Source organism: Camelina sativa, chromosome 18, assembly GCF_000633955.1.
Source record: "Camelina sativa cultivar DH55 chromosome 18, Cs, whole genome shotgun sequence".
NCBI classification, from domain to species: domain Eukaryota; kingdom Viridiplantae; phylum Streptophyta; class Magnoliopsida; order Brassicales; family Brassicaceae; genus Camelina; species Camelina sativa.
In genome coordinates, this window is record NC_025702.1 from 5,055,687 (window position 1) to 5,079,204 (window position 23,518).

General features: G+C 34.5%; 5 protein-coding genes and 1 long non-coding RNA gene across 6 annotated transcripts; 2 read left to right on the forward strand and 4 right to left on the reverse strand.

Annotated features, from left to right (window-relative positions):
• On the forward strand, positions 3,546 to 5,057 carry LOC104760578 (pentatricopeptide repeat-containing protein At5g43790-like). The gene has a single exon (XM_010483524.2). It carries the CDS (start codon positions 3,553 to 3,555, stop codon positions 4,933 to 4,935), a length of 1,383 nt encoding a protein of 460 aa, XP_010481826.1. The 5' UTR covers positions 3,546 to 3,552; the 3' UTR covers positions 4,936 to 5,057.
• On the forward strand, positions 5,339 to 7,456 carry LOC104760581 (ATP sulfurylase 4, chloroplastic). Its single transcript, XM_010483526.2, has 5 exons — positions 5,339 to 5,934; positions 6,038 to 6,443; positions 6,604 to 6,864; positions 6,951 to 7,037; positions 7,113 to 7,456. Exons 1-5 carry the CDS (start codon positions 5,408 to 5,410, stop codon positions 7,254 to 7,256), a joined length of 1,425 nt encoding a protein of 474 aa, XP_010481828.1. The 5' UTR covers positions 5,339 to 5,407; the 3' UTR covers positions 7,257 to 7,456.
• LOC104760579 (vegetative cell wall protein gp1) lies at positions 7,399 to 8,085 on the reverse strand. The gene has a single exon (XM_010483525.2). It carries the CDS (start codon positions 8,071 to 8,073, stop codon positions 7,522 to 7,524), a length of 552 nt encoding a protein of 183 aa, XP_010481827.1. The 5' UTR covers positions 8,074 to 8,085; the 3' UTR covers positions 7,399 to 7,521.
• On the reverse strand, positions 8,414 to 11,374 carry LOC104760582 (3-ketoacyl-CoA synthase 20-like). Its single transcript, XM_010483527.2, has 2 exons — positions 10,470 to 11,374; positions 8,414 to 9,323 (listed from the first exon to the last, which is right to left on the reverse strand). Exons 1-2 carry the CDS (start codon positions 11,253 to 11,255, stop codon positions 8,520 to 8,522), a joined length of 1,590 nt encoding a protein of 529 aa, XP_010481829.1. The 5' UTR covers positions 11,256 to 11,374; the 3' UTR covers positions 8,414 to 8,519.
• LOC104763146 lies at positions 16,789 to 17,406 on the reverse strand. Its single transcript, XM_019240037.1, has one exon. It carries the CDS (start codon positions 17,404 to 17,406, stop codon positions 16,789 to 16,791), a length of 618 nt encoding a protein of 205 aa, XP_019095582.1.
• On the reverse strand, positions 17,751 to 21,440 carry LOC109130408. The gene is made up of 2 exons (XR_002036374.1): positions 20,650 to 21,440; positions 17,751 to 18,036 (listed from the first exon to the last, which is right to left on the reverse strand). It is a non-coding gene; the product is annotated as an uncharacterized LOC109130408 (long non-coding RNA).

The following is a 23,518-nucleotide window of genomic DNA, read 5'->3' on the forward strand; positions in this document are numbered from 1 at the left end:
AATATATACATGATGTGAAACTTGTAAATAAAAAAAAAGTAAACATTGATGTTGACAAAAAAAAAACATTGACATTTTCAAAGCTCTATAAGACCCTTCTACCGAACCATACCAACCAAACTGGACCGAACTAAAATTTGGTGTAAAGATATAAACCGATCAGACATTTCTTGGAGTTGATAACCATATATTTCTAATTTTATTGAATTTCTTATTTTCTGAAAAGCTTCTATATTTTGAGTTAAACTAGTTCTTTGAAGCGAATCAAAATTTAAAAAGTTTACCAATTTCTTTTCTATTTACTAAAACTTTGGTTTCAATTCAGAATTATTTTATCTAAACCATATGACCCAAATTACTAAATTTCCGAGATGAACCAGACCGTTTAAACCGGTTGGCCAGACCTTATAATTTGACCATTTGGGCATTACATATAAGGGTTAAATCTAGTTGGCGAACAAAATACTCCTTCTGTTTCAAAATATAAGATGTTTTGAGTGAAAGTACGCAGATTAAGAAATAACCACTTTAAAAAAGTTCAACCAATCATAAATAAGACTGCATAAAATAAATAATAAAAAATAGAAAAGTAATCTAAAAGTTACTTAAAAAGTTAAAAACATCTTATATTATAAAACAAAAAAACCTCTAAAACATCTTATATTATGAAACAGAAGGAATATATTCTTGGTATTAGTTACGGGGTTCTAACTTCCTATGATGCTCAATGCACGCGTGTGCCTTTTTAATCATTGTAAATTTATATTTGTCAACAAACAGTATATAGTTTAATCAGTTAAAGAGAACAAATTTCCGGGATTTAATTGTTTATTTTACATAAAGTTTTCGTTGAACAATATTACCTTAGCCTATGTACATTATTATCATTTTTATAATTACAATCTAGCATTTGTAAGATTTGCACATGTGTGTGTGTGTGCTTAATTGATTCGGGAGCAAACTCTATATATTAAGCAAGTTATTATGATTATAAGACGGAATGTACATACTAATATATTCATAGTTTTTTGGGTGCTTATTAAAATTTGAAAACGACAAACTAGACATTTAAATCTATGATTAAAGCAAGCTTTGGGTGAAATCCCATATCTTTTTATGGGTGCACTAATTTCTTATTGCTTCTTGGAAAGTTCACACTTGACACAAGCACGATAAATCTTGCACGTCGGAGTAAAAAAAATAAATCTTGCACGTCGGAGTAAAAAAATAAATCTTGCACGTCGGAGTTAAAAATAAAAATTTCCTGTATGAATTTTGAATTCGCCAAAGTAAGCTCTAATCAAAATTGTCATCCTTAAGTTATACTACTATATACTATGTATATTTTGTTCATTATTGAATTAAAAAGAATTGCTTGAGATTTTTTTTGTTACTAACTGAATATGGTATTTAAGTTGAGTACAAGACAAATATTATATTTAATTAGTGTTTACGATATTAAAAAAAAAGGTTATTGGACTGATTATAATTGGGAATTATAATTTATACCAAGAATATTTTTTGTTCGCTAATAAATACTGTCTCCTGACATATTATATTTTCTTTTTACCACTGGTCAGTAAGATGAAGTAATTGCGATGTTTAAAGCATATTAACAGTAAATTTATATTGAAATTAAAAAAAAAAGGAGGAGGTAAAAAAGTTAATGTGAAGAGTTAAAAATATTAAAACGATGTCAGAGTTGGCCTAAAACGGTGTATAATCTGCAAATCTGCCACTATAGCTTTTGTGTCACTCAGCTTCCCCCTTTAGCTTTTGCTTTTATAGATTAAACAAAATATAAAAGGTAAATATTGTGTTTATTACCAGTCTACTTTATTGTATATTATTTTTTGAAATTCGTAAGAACATTTTTTTTAGTTTATTGTTAGCAAAATTTGCTTTTCATTGTTTATTTATTGTCGCCAACTATATAGTAATTCTAGAAACATGCATAGTTTGGAATCAAACTAATTTTTATTTTTTATTGTGAGAATATTGAAAAGCAAAGAGATGAGAGAACCCCAAAATATTGAAAAGTAATTTTAATACAAGTTACTTTACACAGTCTCTGTCTTTTTATCATCTCTGATCTTAGTCCTATTTTTACTTTTATTTGGCCCTTTTATTTGTGAAAAGCACCCCAAAGTGCACTTCTGTTCCCAAAATTTTAAACAAGTTATATAAAAAGACTGAATAAATCAATAAAACACTATTTAAAGTAAAAAAATATTGAAAGTTGCTAAAAATTTGGAAAATATAAATCATTTATTAAATGGTGCGAATAAATCCAGGCTTTGTCGTATAGTTGTCTTTGAGCAAACACTTCTTGCATTACTACTAGTACATGAGATGGTTTATAAAAGATAAGATACGACTTGTTTAGTGTTTTTTTATACATAATCCTATTATTCTCCTAATTTGATCTTGAAATGTCAAGAAAGTATAGATTATGATGTAAATACCAAATAACAACAAATATAACTTAGCTAAGTTTTTTTTTCATATAAAAGTGCTTTTCTTAAGCAAATAATTATAGGATACATGAACAGAGATTTTGGAGATAAGCGATGGTGAATTTTCTCATTGATTGTTTTTTTTTTTTTCTTTCTAATTGGGTCATGTGTGGAGATAGTGAAGAAGATTTGATGCATCATTTTCACTAAAGGCGTTCAAAAAGAATTTATCAGTCACACATCTGCATAGAAATTATTGTTATAAAAAGAATAGAACCAAGATAAAAAGGTGGTATTATAATGCATGTTTTATTTTATATATATATATTTCTTATTTTATTGTAGATAAAAAAGGTGGGATTGTCTTGTTGTAGGGACAACTTTGATGTGTTCCAAAGAGACCTTTACTTGCTTTTCTCAAATTGAAGTTATCCAAATCAAACCAAAATAAAAAAAACATACCCAACCAAACCTAAAAAACTACACAAATCACAATGCATATAGATTTCTTGTCGACCTGAATCAAAACCTTCAAATCAAACTATTATATAACCGAACTAAAATAAAACCAATTTGTCACCTCAATTTTGTTCAACACTTACATACAATAACACCAACATTAAAAAAAAAATATATACCCTCTCTGTTTTACAAACATATCGTTTAAAGTATTTTTATTTACTTTAAAAAATTATAAAAATTATATTATACTATATGATATCATTAAATAAAAACACAAAAATTACAATTTTATTTCTCTGATTAGTCCACAATAATAATATGAATAAAACATGAAATTTGTTTAAAATTGTACTTCTTTATAAAAAAAATGATACCCTAAAAAAATAAAGAATCTTATAATAAGTAGGAACAAGAAAACTGCACATTGACTATTATTAAAACTTTTAAATCAAAATACCAAATCATTGGATATACAATAACCACCAAAGACAGATGGGCCGTACCCATATGAAATCTAGAAGGGCTTCATAAGTACCCCGATTGGGCCCTGCAAAGTTCAAACATGAAACTCATTTAATCTTCTTCTCAATTAAACAAATTTGAGAAACAAACTCATTATTTAGCTTTTCTGCTTATGACATCTCCAAGCACAAGCAACAACCATCGATGCTTAAACCTAATCTCAAAATGCAAATCCTTACAAAACCTCAAACAAATACATGGCCAAATCATCACAACCGGTCTGTCTCACCACACTTACCCTTTAAGTAAGCTCCTTCACTTATCCTTCACCGTCTGCTTAACCTACGCACTCTCTATCTTACGCCAAATCCAAAACCCTTCCGTCTTCCTCTACAACACTCTCATCTCCTCCATCGTCTCAAATCACAATTCCACCCAAACCCATCTCGCGTTTGCTCTGTACAATCAGGTTTCGAGCTCAAGATCAAACCTTGTCAGACCCAACGAGTTCACTTACCCTTCTCTGTTCAAAGTTTCTGGCTTTGACCCGAAATGGCATCGCCATGGGAGGGCTCTTCATGCCCATGTGTTGAAATTTCTTGAACCAATGAATCATGATCGGTTTGTGCAAGCTGCTTTGGTTGGGTTTTATGCTAATTGTGGTAGATTAAGAGAAGCTAGGTCTCTGTTTGAGCGGATTAGAGAACCTGATTTGGCTACTTGGAACACTCTTCTTGCTGCGTACGCTAATTCTGATAGTAGTGAGAGTGATGATGAGGTTTTGAGGTTGTTTGTGAGAATGCAAGTGAGACCTAACGAGGTTTCTCTAGTAGCTTTAATCAAATCTTGTGCGAGTCTAGGTGAGTTCTGGGGAGGTCTTTGGGCTCATGTTTATCTCTTGAAGAACAATCTGACTCTAAACCAGTTCGTGGGTACTTCTCTTATCGATCTGTACTCAAAATGTGGATGTTTGAATCTCGCACGCCAAGTGTTCGACGAAATGCGTGAGAGAGATACATCCTGTTACAATGCTATGATTCGGGGTTTAGCAGTTCACGGGTTTGGTCAAGAAGCTATAGAATTGTACAAGAGCTTGATCTCCAAAGGATTAATCCCGGATGAAGCAACATTCGTGGTGACGATATCCGCGTGTTCGCACTCGGGTCTAGTTGACGAAGGTCTTGAAACATTTAATTCCATGAAAGAGGTTTACGGGATCGAGCCTAAGGTTGAGCATTACGGATGTTTAGTTGATCTACTGGGACGATCGGGGAGGTTGGAAGAAGCGGAAGAATGCATCAAGAAGATGCCTATGAAGCCTAATGCGACGTTGTGGAGATCGTTTCTAGGGTCAGCTCAAATACACGGTGACTTAGAGAGGGGTGAATCTACGCTAAAGCGTTTGTTGGGGTTAGAACTCGAAAATAGTGGAAATTTCGTGCTTTTATCGAATATTTACGCCGGAGTTGACCGTTGGACTGACGTGGAGAAGACCCGGGAACTTATGAAAGACCACCGTGTCAATAAATCTCCGGGGATTAGTACTATTAATTAACCCATTCTACCACAATGTTCTTTATTTCTAATAGACAAGTCATATGAAATTCAGAAGACCAAAACTAGTAAACTACAACAACTTGTTTTGTATTGAAAAAAAACATGTTAATCCTCCAATTACTCGATACGTGTATCCCAAAAACTATTACAAAAATTATTATACTAGTGTAGCTGAGACAAAATATCTCATTTCCTGTAAATATTTTCACAACAAATCTTGTCTCTACATAGAATATTAAACAAAATAAAAGACCACAGTTGTTAGATTGTTGTCTTTTACCATAGACTAATCAAATAATTGAATTAGGTGCTAATTGACACATCAATTAGAACGGTATGTCCATTCATTATCCACTAACGACAATTTTATATATTCATAAATAATAACAAATCCACTAATTGTGTCTTAATTACAATTAACCAATGTTCTCTTAAAATTAAGAGAGCCAACAACACAAAGCTAAACTAATATGCCTTCAATGGCTTCTTCAGCAGCAGCCATCGTCTTCTCATACTCACCTTTTCGTTCTTCACCAATCCAAAACCATCACGTCACACGCTATGCTCCTGGATCCGTCTCCGTCGTATCATTCAACCGCCGTCGAGCTTCCCGCCGCGGTCTGGTCGCCGTGAAATCGGCGCTTATCGAGCCGGACGGGGGAAAACTCATGGACCTAGTCGTGGAAGAATCAAGTCGGCGCGCGATGAAACGCGAGGCTGAGACGGTTCCCGTAAGGATCAAGCTGAGCCGTGTGGATCTTGAGTGGGTACATGTGCTAAGCGAAGGCTGGGCTAGTCCCCTCAAAGGTTTCATGAGACAGTCAGAGTTCCTCCAAACACTTCATTTTAACTCGATCCGGGTTGAAGACGGCTCCGTCGTCAACATGTCGGTTCCGATCGTCCTCGCCATCGATGACGATCAGAAGTTTCGCATCGGCGATTCCAACCGTGTCACGCTCGTTGACTCCGTTGGTAACCCTATCGCGATACTCACCGAGTAAGTCTAATTATTTGAATCTTGATTAGTCAGCAATTCAAATCTAGGTAGGAGTTGAATCTTGATTAGAAACTTATCATTCTGATTGATTGGTTTGAGTCAGTATTGAGATTTACAAGCATCCGAAAGAAGAAAGAATCGCGAGAACATGGGGAACCACGGCTCGTGGACTTCCTTATGCAGAAGAAGCAATCACAAAAGCTGGAAACTGGTTGATCGGAGGTGATTTACAAGTTCTTGAACCGATCAAGTACAACGACGGTTTAGACAGGTTTCGGCTATCCCCATCTCAGCTGCGAGAGGAGTTTACAAGGCGTGGTGCGGACGCGGTTTTCGCGTTCCAGCTAAGGAACCCGGTCCATAATGGTCATGCGCTTCTTATGACTGATACTCGTAGAAGGCTTCTTGAGATGGGTTACAAAAACCCTGTCTTGTTGCTGAATCCACTTGGTGGATTCACTAAGGCTGATGATGTACCTCTTAGTTGGCGTATGAGGCAACACGAGAAGGTATATTAAACCCTAACTGTCGCTTCCTTATGTTCCAAGAAACTCTATTTGAATACATACGAAACAGAGCAATTAGCTCCTTCTATGACAATATATTCAGATTTTGTGTTGCATATGGAGTGAAAATGTTATATTGTTGTTTCTTGCTTTGAACGTGTAGGTGCTGGAGGATGGTGTTCTTGATCCAGAGACTACTGTAGTGTCCATCTTCCCATCTCCAATGCACTACGCTGGCCCGACCGAGGTTCAGTGGCACGCCAAAGCTAGGATCAACGCTGGAGCGAACTTCTACATTGTTGGTCGTGATCCAGCCGGTATGGGCCATCCAATGGAGAAGAGGGATCTTTATGATGCTGATCACGGGAAGAAAGTGCTCAGTATGGCTCCAGGACTTGAACGCCTCAACATTCTTCCTTTTAAGGTTAAGATCAATCCTTGCCACTTCCTCTAAATCTGAACTTTCTTCAAGGTTAGGTCTGATTAATATTGGTTTGTTGGCATGTATAGGTCGCTGCATATGATACAACTCAGGGAAAAATGACCTTCTTTGATCCTTCTAGGTCTCAAGACTTCCTCTTCATATCAGGAACCAAGGTAAAACCCAACTTTGGTAGTAAATCAGATTTACAAATCCAAGATTCTTAGTTTAGTGACTGATTTGTTTTGTAGATGCGTGGCTTGGCGAAGAAGAAAGAGAACCCACCAGACGGTTTCATGTGCCCTTCTGGTTGGAAGGTGTTGGTTGATTACTATGACAGTCTCAGCGCAGAGTCTGGTAATGGAAGGGTTTCAGAAGCTGTTGTTTCTGCTTGAATATCAAAGTTCCCGTGTCCCACAAGTCTCACATTGCCTCTTTGTTAGTAACCAAGCTATGTAACAAAAAGCTTGCAATAAAACCAATGTAACATCTGTGTGTTCTTTGCGTCTCTGTTGTCAAACTTGTCATCAAGTCGCATTGCTTTGTACCATATTTGCTTATTATTGTGTTATAAATGAAAAACATATTGTGTACTGTGATCAACCCTGGAAACATAAACTGTAAGCAAACAAAACTAATTTAGACAGAAACATATAAGAGCTACATGATGGTTGGTCCTAGAGGCGGAGGTGGGTCGATTCCTGGCGGTTGAATCTCCGGTGGACGAGGCGGTTCCCAATTTGGAGGCACATCAGGTGGTGATTCTGGCGTCGGAGGGTTTGGAGTATCTGGCATCGGTGGAGATGAAGACGGTGGAACCGGAAACTCGGGGCCGGGTGTCTGCGGCGGTCCAAGCGGTGGTGGATCACTTGGAACCGTAGTAACTTCCGGTGGAGTTTCCGACGGTTTGATCTCCGGTATATTAGGAAGCTCCGGGACTTCTAATGGAGCCAACTCTGGTCCTCTACTCGGCCGTGAAGGTACCTCTTCCTCCGAACCGGGAAATTGAATCTCCGGTGGACCGGTTTGGCTAACAAAATGAACCCCCGTACTATAGTTGGTTAACCCCCTAACCGGCTTAGAAGTACACGAAACCGATTTCGCCGCGGTCATTAGCCGTGTAGACCATGGCTTAAACCTGGATGAACCTAAAATGAAACTGCCTCTCACAAGATTTGCAGAGACCAAAGACATAACTCTCGCCTTATCCATCTCTCTCAACTCTTACAGATAAGAGAGATACAATTTAAACAGGTTCAAGAACATTGACACGTGGCACCAAACTCCAAATACGTGTCATTGTGTCGTGACAAATCAAAACACGTCACAAGTTCTACTACTATTATAACTTTATTTTTTTTCAGAAAATAAGAAAAAAAAATGTGTTATAGTAGTAATTTGCAAGTGTTTTGATCATGTTACGTTACGAGACAATGAGTCGAATGAAATTTTCTTTTCTTTTTCTATAACCATACGTTAAATTAAATTACATATCACATTACACAAGTTACAATAAAATAAATTAATAAACAAATCATATATATTATTAAGATATGGCAAACTATATATATTAAGATAATAAAAAAATATCACATCACACAAGTTACATTAAAAATAAACCATAACAAATTAATTCTCCAAGGGAATTTTAAAATTCACTACGATGATGTAATGGGAGTGATCCTAGGAACTTGAACGGGGAAGTCATCAATCTCATCAATCCATGGATTCGTTTTCTCGTCCATCGGATCAATCGTTTTCAAAGCTTTCCAAACCGCACTGTTACACTTGAAGCCTGATCCGAAAGCGATCTGCCAAGTCCTATCTCCTCTCTTAATCCTTCCTTTAGCTTCACTATACGCAAGCTCATACCAAAGTGAGCTACTCGAAGTGTTTCCAAAGCGGTTCAACGTCATCCTCGATGGCTCCATGTGCCATTCGGATAAATCCAAGTTCTTCTCGATCTCGTCAAGCACGGCTCTACCTCCAGCGTGGATGCAGAAATGCTCGAAAGCTAGCTTGAAGTCGGGAATGTAAGGCTTTATTTTCTTGACTTTGAAGACTTTTCGGGCAACAAGGGTCGCGAAAAAGAGAAGCTGTTCGGACATTGGTAGGACTAGTGGTCCGAGAGTTGTGATGTTTGTCTTGAGAGCTTCTCCGGCTATTGCCATTAGGTTTTTAGAGAGCGAGACTCCGACTTTGCCAGTTTCTTCTGCGTTGTTGTCTTCTCGTTGGTAAACGCAGCCGAACGCGTTGTCGTCAGCTCCTTTGTGGGTACGAACGGTGTGGATGAGCTGATATTTAGAACGGCTACGATCGGAGGAGCGGTTCGAGAGAAGTACAGCAGCTCCGCCCATACGGAAGATACAGTTAGATAGAAGCATTGATCGGTCGTTGCCTAAGTACCAGTTTTGAGTTATGTTCTCTGTGCTCACTACTAGCGCGTATGAGTTTGGTTGCACCTGCATAATTGTCACAAATTTATTATTCTCAAACTCAGAAAAACATGTATATCATATATCGACAAGAAAAATTAAAACTCTAAAAAATTATATATATCATAAAGAAAATACTGTATCTATAAAAAAAATGTTTATAAATTCAGTCCCATGGATTGGTTATAAAAATTAAGAAAAATGTTATGATTATGATTCATGTGGGGTTTTGGGATTCTATATGTGGATAGACAACGGTGGACACATTAAACACAAACCTGTACTTATATGCAAACGTATGTGTGTGCATTTGTCGCATGTGTACGTTAAATTCTATGCAAGTAGCCAAACATTTAAGACCTTTGGTTCAATTTGCCAACCAGCTTATGGATTTAAGAATCTCGCAAGCACGTGCCACCACGTTTACTTCTTAGATCAACCATTTAAATATGTTTGTAAAAGTGATTTGTAATTATGCAACAATTCCTAATGCATCCACAGTTGTGTTTTCAATATATGAACACTTTCTTTTTTTTTGTTGTTGCACGGTCACATTGGAGAAAAGAAATAAGACACTTTAATACTATTATAATTTATAAATATAAAATAAAACGCTGGTCATCTAACACAACATAATGGTTTTTTCATTTTCACAACTACCACCAACCCAAAGACCCAAGTGCCTGTCAATGTCAGAATTCTCATATACACGTGACTATTACATGTATAATTTGGACCTTTATGCTTCCATACAACTAATAACATAACATAAAAAGTTGCATCCACATCAACCCATATAAGTCGGCAACCAAAAACCAAAACCAGTGATAAAAGTTATAATTAAATTTAGTCACACAAATATTATAGCACGAAAGCGAAGTCAATCTAAAAAAAAATCTATCTGGTAAGTGTATTAAATGCTTATTAATAACCCCAAATAAATTAAAGTTTGAACAGAAAATTATAGCTGGTAATTTGTATTAATTGCTTAATGTTCCTAATAATTTCTAAAGAATCATGAGCTGTCATTAGCTTTTTCAACTTTCCAAATAAGAAAAAGTCAAATAAGATTTTTTATCCTTTACGACTCATAACAGCCAAGAAAAATCAAACCGGATCAAGCCAAACCGGATAACTAAAACAGAATATAAAGAAATGAATAATGATATTTACCTGGAGCATCTGTTTAGCGAGATCAATGGAGATGAGTCCAGCACTACAACCCATTCCACCGAGATTGTAGCTTAAAATGTTGCCTCTAAGCTTATACTTATTCACAATCATAGCCGAAAGTGACGGAGTCGGATTGAACAAACTACAATTCACCACAAGTATTCCAATATCTTTAGGTTTCACACCGGTTTTTTCAAGAACCGCATCGATAGCTCCGAACATAACCGTCTCGGCCTCTTTCCTCGCTTCTTCCATACAAGGATTAGGAGGAACACGTAGAAGAGCTTCAGGGAAGTAAGTTTTCTGACCTAGACCGGATCTTTCGAGGATCTTTTGTTGGAAAGCGAGGTTGTCTTCTGTAAAGATCCCCACACGTTGAGATCTGTCCATGAACGTTTCACGAGTGCAGATCAGCGAAGGGTCTGGTTTGTAGCATGAGAAGTCAAGGAGGAAGACACGGCGAGGACGCGTGGTGAAGTAGGCTGTGGAGAGAGAGATCAAGAGCGCGATGGCGAGTGTGGCGGAGAGGAAATGGAAACGGAGTGTGTTGTATAGGATAGAGAGGTCATCTAAGGTGAAAGAAGAGATGTTGGCGATCGTTGCGGCGAGGAGAGGGAGGAGGAGAATGTAGAGAGCGTTGGAGATTAGGTAATGGTAACCGAGTTTTACGTATTTGAGACGAACGGATAGGAGGAAGTTTGGGAGGTTGTTTGGGTTAGGATTTGGATCGGCGTTTGTGACATGGACCGGGACTGGCCGGTGAGGTTGGTCTTGGTTATGGGTCATCGTGAGTATGAGAAGAGAAGTGTCAAGTGTACGATTTGTTTGAGAGAAGGTTAGAGAGAGAGAGAGAGAGAGAAAGAAAGAGGGAGATGGGAGAAGAGAATGGCCTAAAAAGTTGGAGGAAGTTTGAGAATTTAATAGAAAATTTTGAGTGAGAGAGAAAGAGAGAGAAATAGAGACTTGGCTATTCAATTTGGTTAGGGGAAATGGGAAATATTTAAGGAAAAAAATAATGTTTTTTTTAGAAATAGACAAAAGAATATAATCCAGCAAATTATTTTGTTCAAAGTTCAAACTAGTACATGCTAATATAGACACATATTTTTCACCATAAAAAAATATATATATAGAAATGATTTAGAATAGGACCAGAATTTTATAAACCATAAATCATTACATGTTATAATTTATAATAGTTTAAAAAAAAAAAACTTATGGTACAATTGGTACTTTAGAATTAAACTGTGAAGTAATTATTTATACATTTTTTTGGGTATCATAATTATACATGTGCCAGCCACACAAATAGTAATTCACAAATTACAAGTGTGACTCATTAAAATCTCAGTCTGTAGACTCTCTTCTACATATATTAAGAACGCTTTCTATACGATTTACATAATTTAACATTAAAGGTAAAATGAGAACATTTCTTGAAAAAAGAAAAAAAACTGGAGAAAAAAAGTTATATGTAGAGAGGGAAGATGCAACTACCCCAACGAAGCTTTTAATGTTTATAGAGAGGATATGACACCTCTTTGACAAAAAAAAAAGAGAGGATATGACACCTACGAGACGGCGATGACTTTTATTTCCCAATTGGGGGCTTTTAATTTTGAAAGCGTACATTGGGATGTTACTCTTTTACTCTTTGTTTGACTTCTTATTTTCGAAACTAGCCCTCTTTTGTGAACAACTTGGATGAAGAAGACAGTTGATGTGATTTACATGTCCGTGTGAAGATTCTATGTGAAGTGTGTGAACTTGTGTGTAAAGAAGAGTGATTAATCAATCGTAGGTAATTAAGATTTAGATAGATTGGAAAATTAAGTGAACCGAAATAGAAGTTTGTTGAACTAATAAATATGAATGAAATGTTTGGGTCATTGTAACCAGACTTCATTTTTCTTATGTATGTTTTGTGTTTTCATGGGTTTATCTTAGTATAATTAAGATTTTGATTACGACATTGGATAGACTTTTTTGGTTTTGTCAATAGAATAATTTCATTGGCTTTGTGTTTTATGTGTTACACTGTTACTATAAGAGCTTCAAGTTATAGACAATTTTTTTAGATCTTTATATAGGTAATATTTAGGAATGAATCACAACTTCAACTAACTATGACGAAAAAGTATTTTACTTTTCCTTCAACTCTTCTCCATCCCTCATTTTATTTATGTTCAGACAACTTCAATCTTAGAATTCATGAATTGCCATAATAAACAGTGATATCATTATCATCTATGCTTTTTATTTTGAAGCTGCGAATGTAGCTAGTTTAAAACTATTGAAAAATATTTTAAAAGAAGACATTTAGAAAATATATTGAAACCTAAATATATATTAAAAATTTAATTGGGAATTTATTTTTGACAAAAAAAATTGGGAATTTACAAAATTAACAATTATACATTTTTAAATACTCATAATTGCAGCACACAATTTATTTTTTTATCAGAAATATATTTCAGAATTTTATAGTTCACTGCACACATTTACAAATAAATTATAAATTATTAGGTAAAGAACTGCGTATCTATGTGAATATTAAAAATAAACCTAAATTCTATTGATGATTATATTTGAATTCAAAGCAGTACGTAGCCCACACATAAATTTATTGAGATTTAATCAGCAAATTTTACTTTTTAACCAAATTGTACACATATAAATTAATATTTGTAAATATAAATTAGTTAAGGAAAAATATTAAATTTTTTGGCATATGTCGAAATCAAATCCATTGACTCGACATATATCACAATCATATGGATGGCAATTTTGAAACCAAAATTTAAGAGAGGAATTTAAGTCTTTGACAAGTTTTTAACATTGGTGCGGTGAAAGTGGTTCGTTTGCGATTGCGATAGCGAATTTTAATGAATTGGAGATGATTCATAGTGCTCTAGAAGATTCGCATAGACATCTTGATCCATGTTGATGACGTAGAGATTGCCAAAAATAAAAAACTATGGAGTTTCCAAAAGTGTCAAACACTTATTAATAGATTTAACATTTGTAGTAATCATATTAATAACTAACCTTGAAAACAAAGTTTTATACAATAAAATTTCTTTAATAGTAAGTAAAGAAGAAGAAAAAAAAATGTTTCTGAAAAATATGAATGTAACATAATAAAAATTTAAGGAGTCAAAAACCACATAACAAGAAATTAAGAATACGAGAATTTAATTAAACAAATTGCTAAATGATAAGGAAGTTGCATAAAAAATTAGAAACAAAACAAAAAAGTGACTTAATAAAAATGGAATTTATTCTGAGATTAGCATATTGGAAGACCCATTAAGAGAATAAAATATCACAAAGTGAGTGTGAGAGTAAAAATTCATGTGCATATTCATTCATGTAATTCAGTTAATACTTTTGTATCATTTTTTTGTCCAAAAAAAAACTTTTGTATCATTTTTAATTTTGGGTAAGAGGTAAAAAGATTCTTGTTATTGATTTTTTTTTTACTTAATAGATTCCATGAAAATTTTGATTGGGAATAGTTTTGTAAATTCTATTAAACTGAATAAATATTGTGTGTACTTAATTTTTTTGTATTCATAGTTTTCAATTCATGTTTGACAAAAAAAGTTTTCAATTCATGTTTGACAAAAAAAAAAAGTTTTCAATTCATGTATTCGATCTAATTCTTCTTCGTCTTCATTTTTTTTATGGTATGTGGTTATTCTAAAGTTTGATCCGAGCACAGTTTTACAACATATTCATTAACACTAATAATTTAGCTAAACCAGCTATTCATCTACACTAATACTTGAAAACCAAATTTTGTGCAAAAAATATCAATTTAATAGAATATAGGCATTCTTCATTCACACTACCTTCTAAATATTCAACTCATTTTATCAATTTTAAAAATATTAATCTGTTTTAGACCATACATACTATTTTATCGAAAAATACAATAATCTAGTTTTTAGCATATTTATCAATTTGAAATCAACCATATCTTAGGGGATCCGAAAACCAACCCCATTATATATTACGTTTTGGTTGGTTAGTCGGATTGTATCAAATTGACATACAATTTATAGAAATGAATGGGCCATATAAAGAAAGCTGGATAAAGTTGGGATGACAATTCAATGGTATTTTGGCGGATATTAGAGGTCATAATATCTCCTCCAAAATGAAAGAGAAGAAATTATGACCTCAGCTCAAAAAGTAGCGGTTACCGCAACCTCTTCAAGTTACCCTCACCCAAACACATAATCGTAATCACTATTGTAATGGCCGGTTTTCAGAACAATACCAACCGTACTTGATCCTTTGGCAAAGCTCTTCCGAGAGTATCAATTTTGTCCATTCTTTGGCAACTCAGTCTTTATTTCAAGACAATGACTATTCTCTTTTCCCTTGACCTGCTCATGGAGGATGCATAGATATGCTCTCACAGGTTCAAGAAACGCTATCAATTCTTTGGTACATAGTTCTCAAGCTCCTAATATTTATTGTTCCTATCTATCTTTATTGCTTTGATGTTTTAAAATTTTGGAAGCCTCTTTTATGGTATTCTTTAAACTATCATATCTATCTTGTATTATTTTTTTTAAATTCTTTAATGAATGATAACACCCGTTTGTTCAAAAAAAAAATAATAATAGAGCCAACATTTGATTTTTCATTTACGATTGATTCCTATTTGACTTTCTATTGACTAGTTTTCATGTTTTTATGAAACATTCTACAACCACTGCTCATGATTTTTTCCCGTGGCTTGGTAAAACGTTAAATTTTTCTAAAATAATTTTCAAGAAAACTTTGTGCCATTGTCAAAAAAAGAAGAAATTGTGTGTCATTAACTCATACTATAACCGAAATTAAACTAGCGTTTCATGCATGTGTACTTACTATTATTAAGTGAGATTATCTTACACAAGTCAATATGTATCCATGCGTGTGAATCTTTTATGCGTTCGTAATACGTTTTGTATTCATTTCTTTAGAGTTTGTGTCAACACACAATTTGGGTAATCCAAAATATATGTTTACAACATATAACTGTTTCTAATTGCTTAACGAAGAAATTCCTACCAAACGAAGCAATTACGTTGAGAAATTAATTTTGGAAGTTGGAAGAGACCATTCTACCACTCGCAACTCTTTTCTTCTTTAAATAAATTAAAAACATGTAGTATATATATTTAGGTAGCAAACTATGTTGTATGTTCCAAAAACAGTTATGATTTTTCTGCACCTTTAATTATACAAACAAATAATTAATTAAATTATAATTTAAGCAAATTATAATTTAAATTTTCTATAGATAATAATTAATTATATAAAAAGATGAGTTTAGTGATGATTTTCATGAAATTAAAAATATTTAATTTTTTTTGTAACCATTAGACCATCTCCACTCAAATAACCCACTTGGGTTGCTCAAATCTTAATTAATTATATAATTAATATTAAACTAATTAAAGCAACTCACTTAAAAAGTTAAACAAAATTATCCATCCACTAGAAAAACTCACTTAGGTTGCTTAATCATTTAAATAATAATTTTTACATAAAAAAGAAAACAATAAAATTATACAAATTTTGGAATATTAAACATATATTTAAAATAAAAAATATTAAACATATTATACAAAATGCGGAAGAAGATTTATTGATGGGTTGCACCAAATTTTTGTCTGATATGCTCAATCAAATCTTTTTTCAAACGATCATGCATTTGTATATCATGAATGTCATTTCGAATGTCCATCAAATTAGTTAGATTTGTTGGCTTATCTAAAGAAAATGATAAATCAACATTCGAAGTTCCGCTTCCTTCTCCATGATAGAACTCTGATGGATTTTAGAAATTGTAGTCATGTCGTTCGTCTTCCACTATCATGTTATTCAATATGATACATGCTCTCATTCTTTTCCCTATTTTTCCTTTATCCCAAAAACGTGTGAGATTCTTAACGATTGCAAATCGATCTTGCAAGACTCCAAATGCACGCTCTACATCTTTTTGGCATGCTTCTTGACATTGAGCAAAGAGTTTAGCTTTTCGGCCATGTGGTAGTGTAATTGATTAGATGAAAGTTGCCCATTTCGGATAGATACCGTCAGTGAGGTAGTACGCCATTTTTTATTGCCGTCCATTGACAACGTATGTAACTCTTGGAGCTCGTCCTTCTAGGATATCATCAAACACCGGTGACCAGTCCAAAACATTTATATCATTTAACGTACCTGGTGGTCCAAAATAAGCGTGCCAAATCCATAAATCTTGCGATGCCACAGCCTCTAGTACGATTGAGGGTTTTCCAGATCCACGTGAATATAGTCATTTCCATGCTGTGGGACAATTCTTCCACTCCCAATGCATACAATCTATGCTCCTGACCATTCTGGGGAAACCGCGATGTTCTCCAATATTTAGTAATCGTTGGAGGTCTTCCGCTGTAGGTCTTCTGAGATACTCGTCTCCAAAAAGATATATAACTTCGTCTACAAATTTTTCTAGGCATTTATGGGCGGTTGTTTCAGCCAATCGTAAATATTCATCCACCGCATATGCCGAACATCCGTATGCCATCATACGGATAGCTGCCATACATTTTTGAAGTGCAGAAAAAAGACCAAGCCTTCTAGTAGCATCTCGTCTTTGTCTGAAGTAGGGGACTCCATTCTCAATAGTACTGACAATGCGTTCGAACAATGGTTTGTTCATTCTAAAGCGATGGCGGAACATGGCAGGAGTGTAAGTCGGATTCTCACCAAAATAATCATTCCATAACCGATTGTGGCCTTCTTCGCGGTCTCTATTAATGTGCACTCTTCCAAATATTTGAGCTGGTGGTACTTCCTTTTGAGTGTAGTTGTATTGAATCTCCTCTACTATACTATCAACTTCCTCCTCTACCATTTCATCAACTTCTTGATCAGAACTCCAATTAGACATGATTTTACAATTGGATTTGTTTTGAGGCTTATGGGATGTTTGGGTTTTTTGTTGTAAGGATTATGGAAATTTGTTTATTTGGTAATGGTAATGGGTTTGTTGATTTGGTAATGGTAATGGGTTTGTTGATTTGGTAATGGTAATGGGTGTGTTGATTTGGTAATGGTAATGGGAAGATGATAAGAAGAAACAATGATAACTGAAAACAGAAGAAGAAGAAGCGGATGAACAAGCAATACTCTATTGCTAGATTCTTGTTTTAAGGATAATGTGCAATAAAAAATGGGTTTCGAAGTAAAAAAAAAAGTAGAAAACAAATGAGAAGTTGCGGATGAACAAGCAAATGAAGTTGTACATAACATTGCTCAATATATAGACCTTATATAAATTTTACAAACAAACAAAACCCATTCACGGGTTACAATACATAAAGACAACAACTCAAAACCCAATCAAGGGTTGGACAAGTTGTGATACTCCTAGCAAAAACCAATAGCCGAGACGAAAGATAGACCCGTGAATGGTAATAAAAACAACACCCATTCACGGGTTAAAAAAACCATTCGGTTGACTTCCAACATGTTTCCCTTCATGTGCCAACGAGACATCTACATCATTTGCACCCAAAACCTGAAACAAAAGAAGACAAGTAGAGTTAAACACAACAAAACTTATGATCAGAACAAGAGTTAAACACAAAGCATAAAAACAACCAAGAGAAACAATATTGACAACATGACAAATGAATAGAATCAAAACCTAAATGCTTATCAACATTTGATCAACAAGTTTGTCCCTAAGTAGGACTTTTGCGGGTGTTAGTTCAGTCTTGTTAAGCAAGCTGTCTAGCAATCTCATTTTGCCCTGCCACTCTTTAGCGGCTTGTTTGATCCTTCATTGCAATGATCTTTTCTAAATTTCCCACAAAACCATCATCCACTTCACCACTAACTTTCGGTTTCTTCCCTTTTCTCTTGGAAGCTTTAACCCCTGGAGGCCTCATCACAGCTCCATCACTGGTCGAACTAGCTGAGTATCCTCCTTCTGAAGCAAGCTTAGTACGCTTATGGCTACATTCTTCAGTGATACATTTCTGACCATGCTTCAGTCTACGAAGCACGAAATCGCCCGTGACCTTGCGTTTCTCGCTCCGGAATCAGAACCGGAATCGCTCGGAATCGCCTTGGAATCGCGATTCTAGAATTGAGGCATTTGGAAATGTGTTGGAAGCGACGATCCCGAGTTAGAAGCGTTACTATTGTAGATCGAAAGCGTCAACGACCATATCACGTTATTGAAAACTTGACCTTTTAATTTCATGTGAAAGAAATAATGTTTTATGTTACATCTTCCACAAATTCGACAAATCTATCTGTAAAATGAGTTAAAACCATAACTAACTAAGCAAAATACAATAATGGCGGCGGCTAGGGTTACAAAAGAATCGCAGGTCTTAGGATGAAGATGATAGTAGAATTATCATTTTACCCTTCATTAACTAAAACCAAAAAAATGTCAAAAAGAGGAACTATAGGGCTCAAACCCATGCCATCATGGCTTTAAAACATGAGAACTTGCCAACAGACCTAGACAATTTCTTGAAACATTATTGTAACTGAATATATATATCCTCTATATGGAATTAATAAATTATTGTGTGAAGACTTAAACAAAATTCCTAAGTAATATTGTTTTTGGTAGTTCACTAAATAGCTCTGTAACAGCATCTAATCATTTAAATAATGGAGATATATTATAATATATATATTATTTTCTATTATAATATTAAACGCTTCTAATGCGTACCCGCTTCCTAATTTTTAAAAACAAATTGCTTCTCCGCTTCCAAACGCTTCCGCTTCCGCGTACCCGCTCCTGTTTCCATGCAGCTTAGGCTTCAGTTCCCTCCAGCAGTGTCCTAAAGTGAAAGGCTTCTTAATGTCATTCTTGTACAGCTCATACGCCATGCTCAACACATCATCTTCAGATTCTCCACTCTTCCTTCTTCCACTCGGTTGTGCGTAACACCCAACAAACTTGTTAACTTGGTGGTTTATCTTGTTTCACCTTGCTTTACATTGTGAAGCCCCTCTTGCGTTAGAAGCAGTTGATCCATCATTTGCTTTGTAATACTCTGCAACCCTCTTCCATAAACTGTCTATCCGTTGTTCGTTACTGAAAATCGGATTTTTGCTGGTGTTTAACCAGGCGCTTATGAGTTTGACATCCTCCTCCGGACTCCACCGCTTCCTACTTCCTCTGCCTCCGTCTTCTTCATTCTCATCCGCCGTAACCTCGATACAGTCTTCAGACTCAGATCCCATGGTTAAGTTAATAGGCTGAGAAGAGAATCTAGGGCTAAAGTTAACAGGCTGAGAAGAGAAATTTGGGCTAAAGTGGACATGCTGAGAAGAGAATGGATTGCTAAACTGAATAGACTGAGAGGATTGGGTGGAATTTGGAGGAATATGATTATCAGAACCGCTGGAGTCTTTTTAGGATCCATAGCTTGTGTTACTGAAAGTTGCTATTTTGCGAAAAGGGTTTGAAGAGAAAATGTTAAGAGTTTGGGTTAGTGTTTAACATTTATGGGTTATATTGAGCTCAAGGTTAGTTTAGGTTTAAAACTTTAGGTTATTGAGCTAAAGACTAATGAGTGTTTTAGTACAAAAGAGATATACTTTCCAGTATATCTCTATGTGTAAACATGTTGAAACACCTTTTCAGTAAATCTCTATGGGTAAAAGTTTTCAAAAAGTTGATGTTTAAAGTCAATACTTAAATCAAAAACAATCATATGCATTGTTATGAAAATTTTACACACAAACTCAAACTCAAACAATTGATCAAATAAGACAACATCACTTGAGGAAATTTAAAACCCAAAATCGAACTCAAACACTTGATCAAACAAGAAAACAACCCATGAGGAAATTTGAGATTGACAAACGGTTTTTGAAAAATTTTAAACCCTTGAGCAAATAAGAAAACAACACACGGTTCATCACTTATGTAAGCTATAAGACCATACCTTTCACACAATTATATTTACAAAACATCAAACATTCTCAGCATCAAATACAATAACACACCGAACCAAACTCTACTACTAAATACATAGCTCACATTCTATAACACAAAGACAAACATAACACTTCAAGAATGTAAATAAGCTACACATTCAAACCAAACACAAACTCAAACAAAACCTAACAACAACAAATTAAAGCTAGAATACCATACCTTTTCAAGTAAGAGAATCCAACCGTTGTCTCCACTTCACCTAAACCAATCTTCACCATTTAACCGCTATATACAGTTGATGATAACCTCGCAAAAAACATTGCAAAAGAGTCAATATTAATCACATAATTACTTATACAAAACATAAAACTAAAACATTCTATTCCTAATAAGAACAACACATGGGTTCACTCTACAATCTATAACAAAACAGACAAACATAAGATAACAATAACATAAAAATCTACTAATTCTTAAAAAAACTATCAGACAATTGAACATCAAACTATCAGACAAATCTCAAAACATTTACCAAATATCAAACTATCAGACAATTAAAACCTGAACCCGATAACCCACCAAACAAATCTCAAAATCAATTGAACATCAAACTAATCTCATAATCTACGCCTAATAAGTCAAATCGAAAGAAAACATTTACCAATCTAACAATCAATCAATTAATCTGAAACCCTAAATCAGAAAGGAGAAGACTAATTCCAAATACATGCAATAAATCGGAAAGGAGAAGACGAACCTTCAATCTCCGACTCGTTAGCCAGTGGACCTCGTCGTTCCCTGTAGGCCACCAGAAGAATCCTCCGCCGTCGTTTTCCGTGAGAACCGAACCGTCAACTCTTACGGTTACGCCGATCTGAAAGCCATCGCCTCCGGGTGACCAACAATCCTCCATTTTAAGCCAGTAAAATCAAAGGATTCGACGTGAATCCATTGATTTTTCCGATTCGGGATGAATCGCATCTTTAATCGCCGTTCGCATGCGAGAGAGAAGAGAGAGAGACAGTCAGGAAGAAAGAGAGAAAAAATGGGAAAGAAATAAAAAAACCGTTTATATTTTCGCTCCCACCTACCACAGGACGCCACATAGCCTTCTTAAACCGTTGCTGAAATTGCTTTCCACAGCAATGATTCTCGGCTTCATGGATCCATAATTGGGTTTTATAATATTGTTTTGGGACCAAATACATAAGTACCTATGAGAATACCCGTGGAGATGCTCTTAGACACTAGTTTGGATGATTTATATACGTTTTATAGATGTTGTTAAGTTTTTTAAAATTCAACTGAAAGCTTTGAATGTATAATGTATTTTAATAATATGTCATAATGATAATAATTAATGAAAAAAAACTAAAATGAGATTACTTGCACAAGCGAGTTTCACACCTTTGCAGTTAACACTTTTTTTGTCCTTCTTAAATCCTCAAGAAACTAACACTTGATTTGCTTTCTTTATATAGCTCGGGGACTTTTGTGTTATGCGTGTGTGTGTCACATGAATTACAAATTTCTTTTGTCTTATATGCAAAGTAAGTTAATGTATTCAATGGGATTAATTAAGAAAACTAAGAAGATCAGTGGATAACTAGTAGTACCTAACCGCAATATATAATCCCAAATTTAAAATATTATTATTTGAATTTATGGCCGACTAATTTGTTATTCTAGTTTCCAGATCCAAAAATGTTGGTGGTAGTCTATCCATCTAAACTCCAAATCTTTAATTTAAACTTGTTGCGTATATAAATTTGGGTGCCCAAGTAGTTGAGAGAAAATGATATTCTACTCATCAGTAATATCAAAGTATTATATTGCAGCCTAAAACACCATGACTTAGTACCCCTCAATCAAAGAAAGAGCAAAGCATTGAATGTTTGCTTACGTTCCAACCACTTCAACCTTTATTAGTTATAGTTGGGGGTATGATTCTTATGTTATTATTGTCTTGTCCCCTAAATTAATGAAGTGACATGTCCTTGTTATTACGACGACTAAACCGAACACAGCAAAGCCAACCAGATCTCTTCTCATGTACTTAAAACATGCTGTTTAGGCGTCTAGAGACGTACAAAACCATTAATCTTTATAATGGGAAATCTGCAAAAATGACCAACAAAAAAATTATAATTCACTGTCTAGCCACTCTAAAAATCATATACTCTATATAATATTTATTAATGACAATTCTATCCCCACTATAGGTCTGGGCGTTCGGATATCAGATCGGATTCGGTTCGGATTTTTTGGATTTCAGATTTTTTGGATATTGACTCTAACATCCATTCGGGTATTTATAAAATTTGTTTCGGTTTCGATTCAGATAATTCCGATTTTGGATCGGTTCGGAGATGATTATCGATAACCAAAATTAAACTAAAATTTATTGGAAAATGTTTTATTCGAATACTTTTTAATCTTATTGTACCCAAATAACCATACTAATGGAGTATTTAAAAAAAAAAATAGAAATTAAGTAAATGACAAGGTTCTCATAGAACCATATAAATACATAAAAGATATGAGGCATATTTAACGGAATATCATACTATTTCTTATATGTTTGGTTATATTTGGATATTTATTGGTTATCGGTTCGGATCGATAATATCTGATATCCAAAATAATGAAAGCCAAGAACCAATCGGTTATTTCCTTAATATTGGTTCGGTTTGATCCGCTTACTTTGGTTCGGATATGGTACGGATTTTCGGATTCAGATTTTACGCCCAGACTTACCACACTACATGATTAACAGTTGCCAGTTGCCCCTACTTTTTTGTCTACGTATGTATTCTTCTTTCTATATGCTTTACATATTTCTGCCATCTCTCATTTGCTCTCATTTTTTTCCCTTTTTCTTTACTTTTTCATATTTTGCAATAATTTTTCTTTGAACAAACTATAGATTTTTTTTTATGTTTACTATGATTTAAAGATATTAAGACGAAAAATATAATTTATACACTAACTAAAATAAAAAATATATTTGTAATATAGAGAACACAACAACAATCTATTCCATTTTTAAAAGTATATTTCTCAAGTTTCAAATTATTTACATTGCATA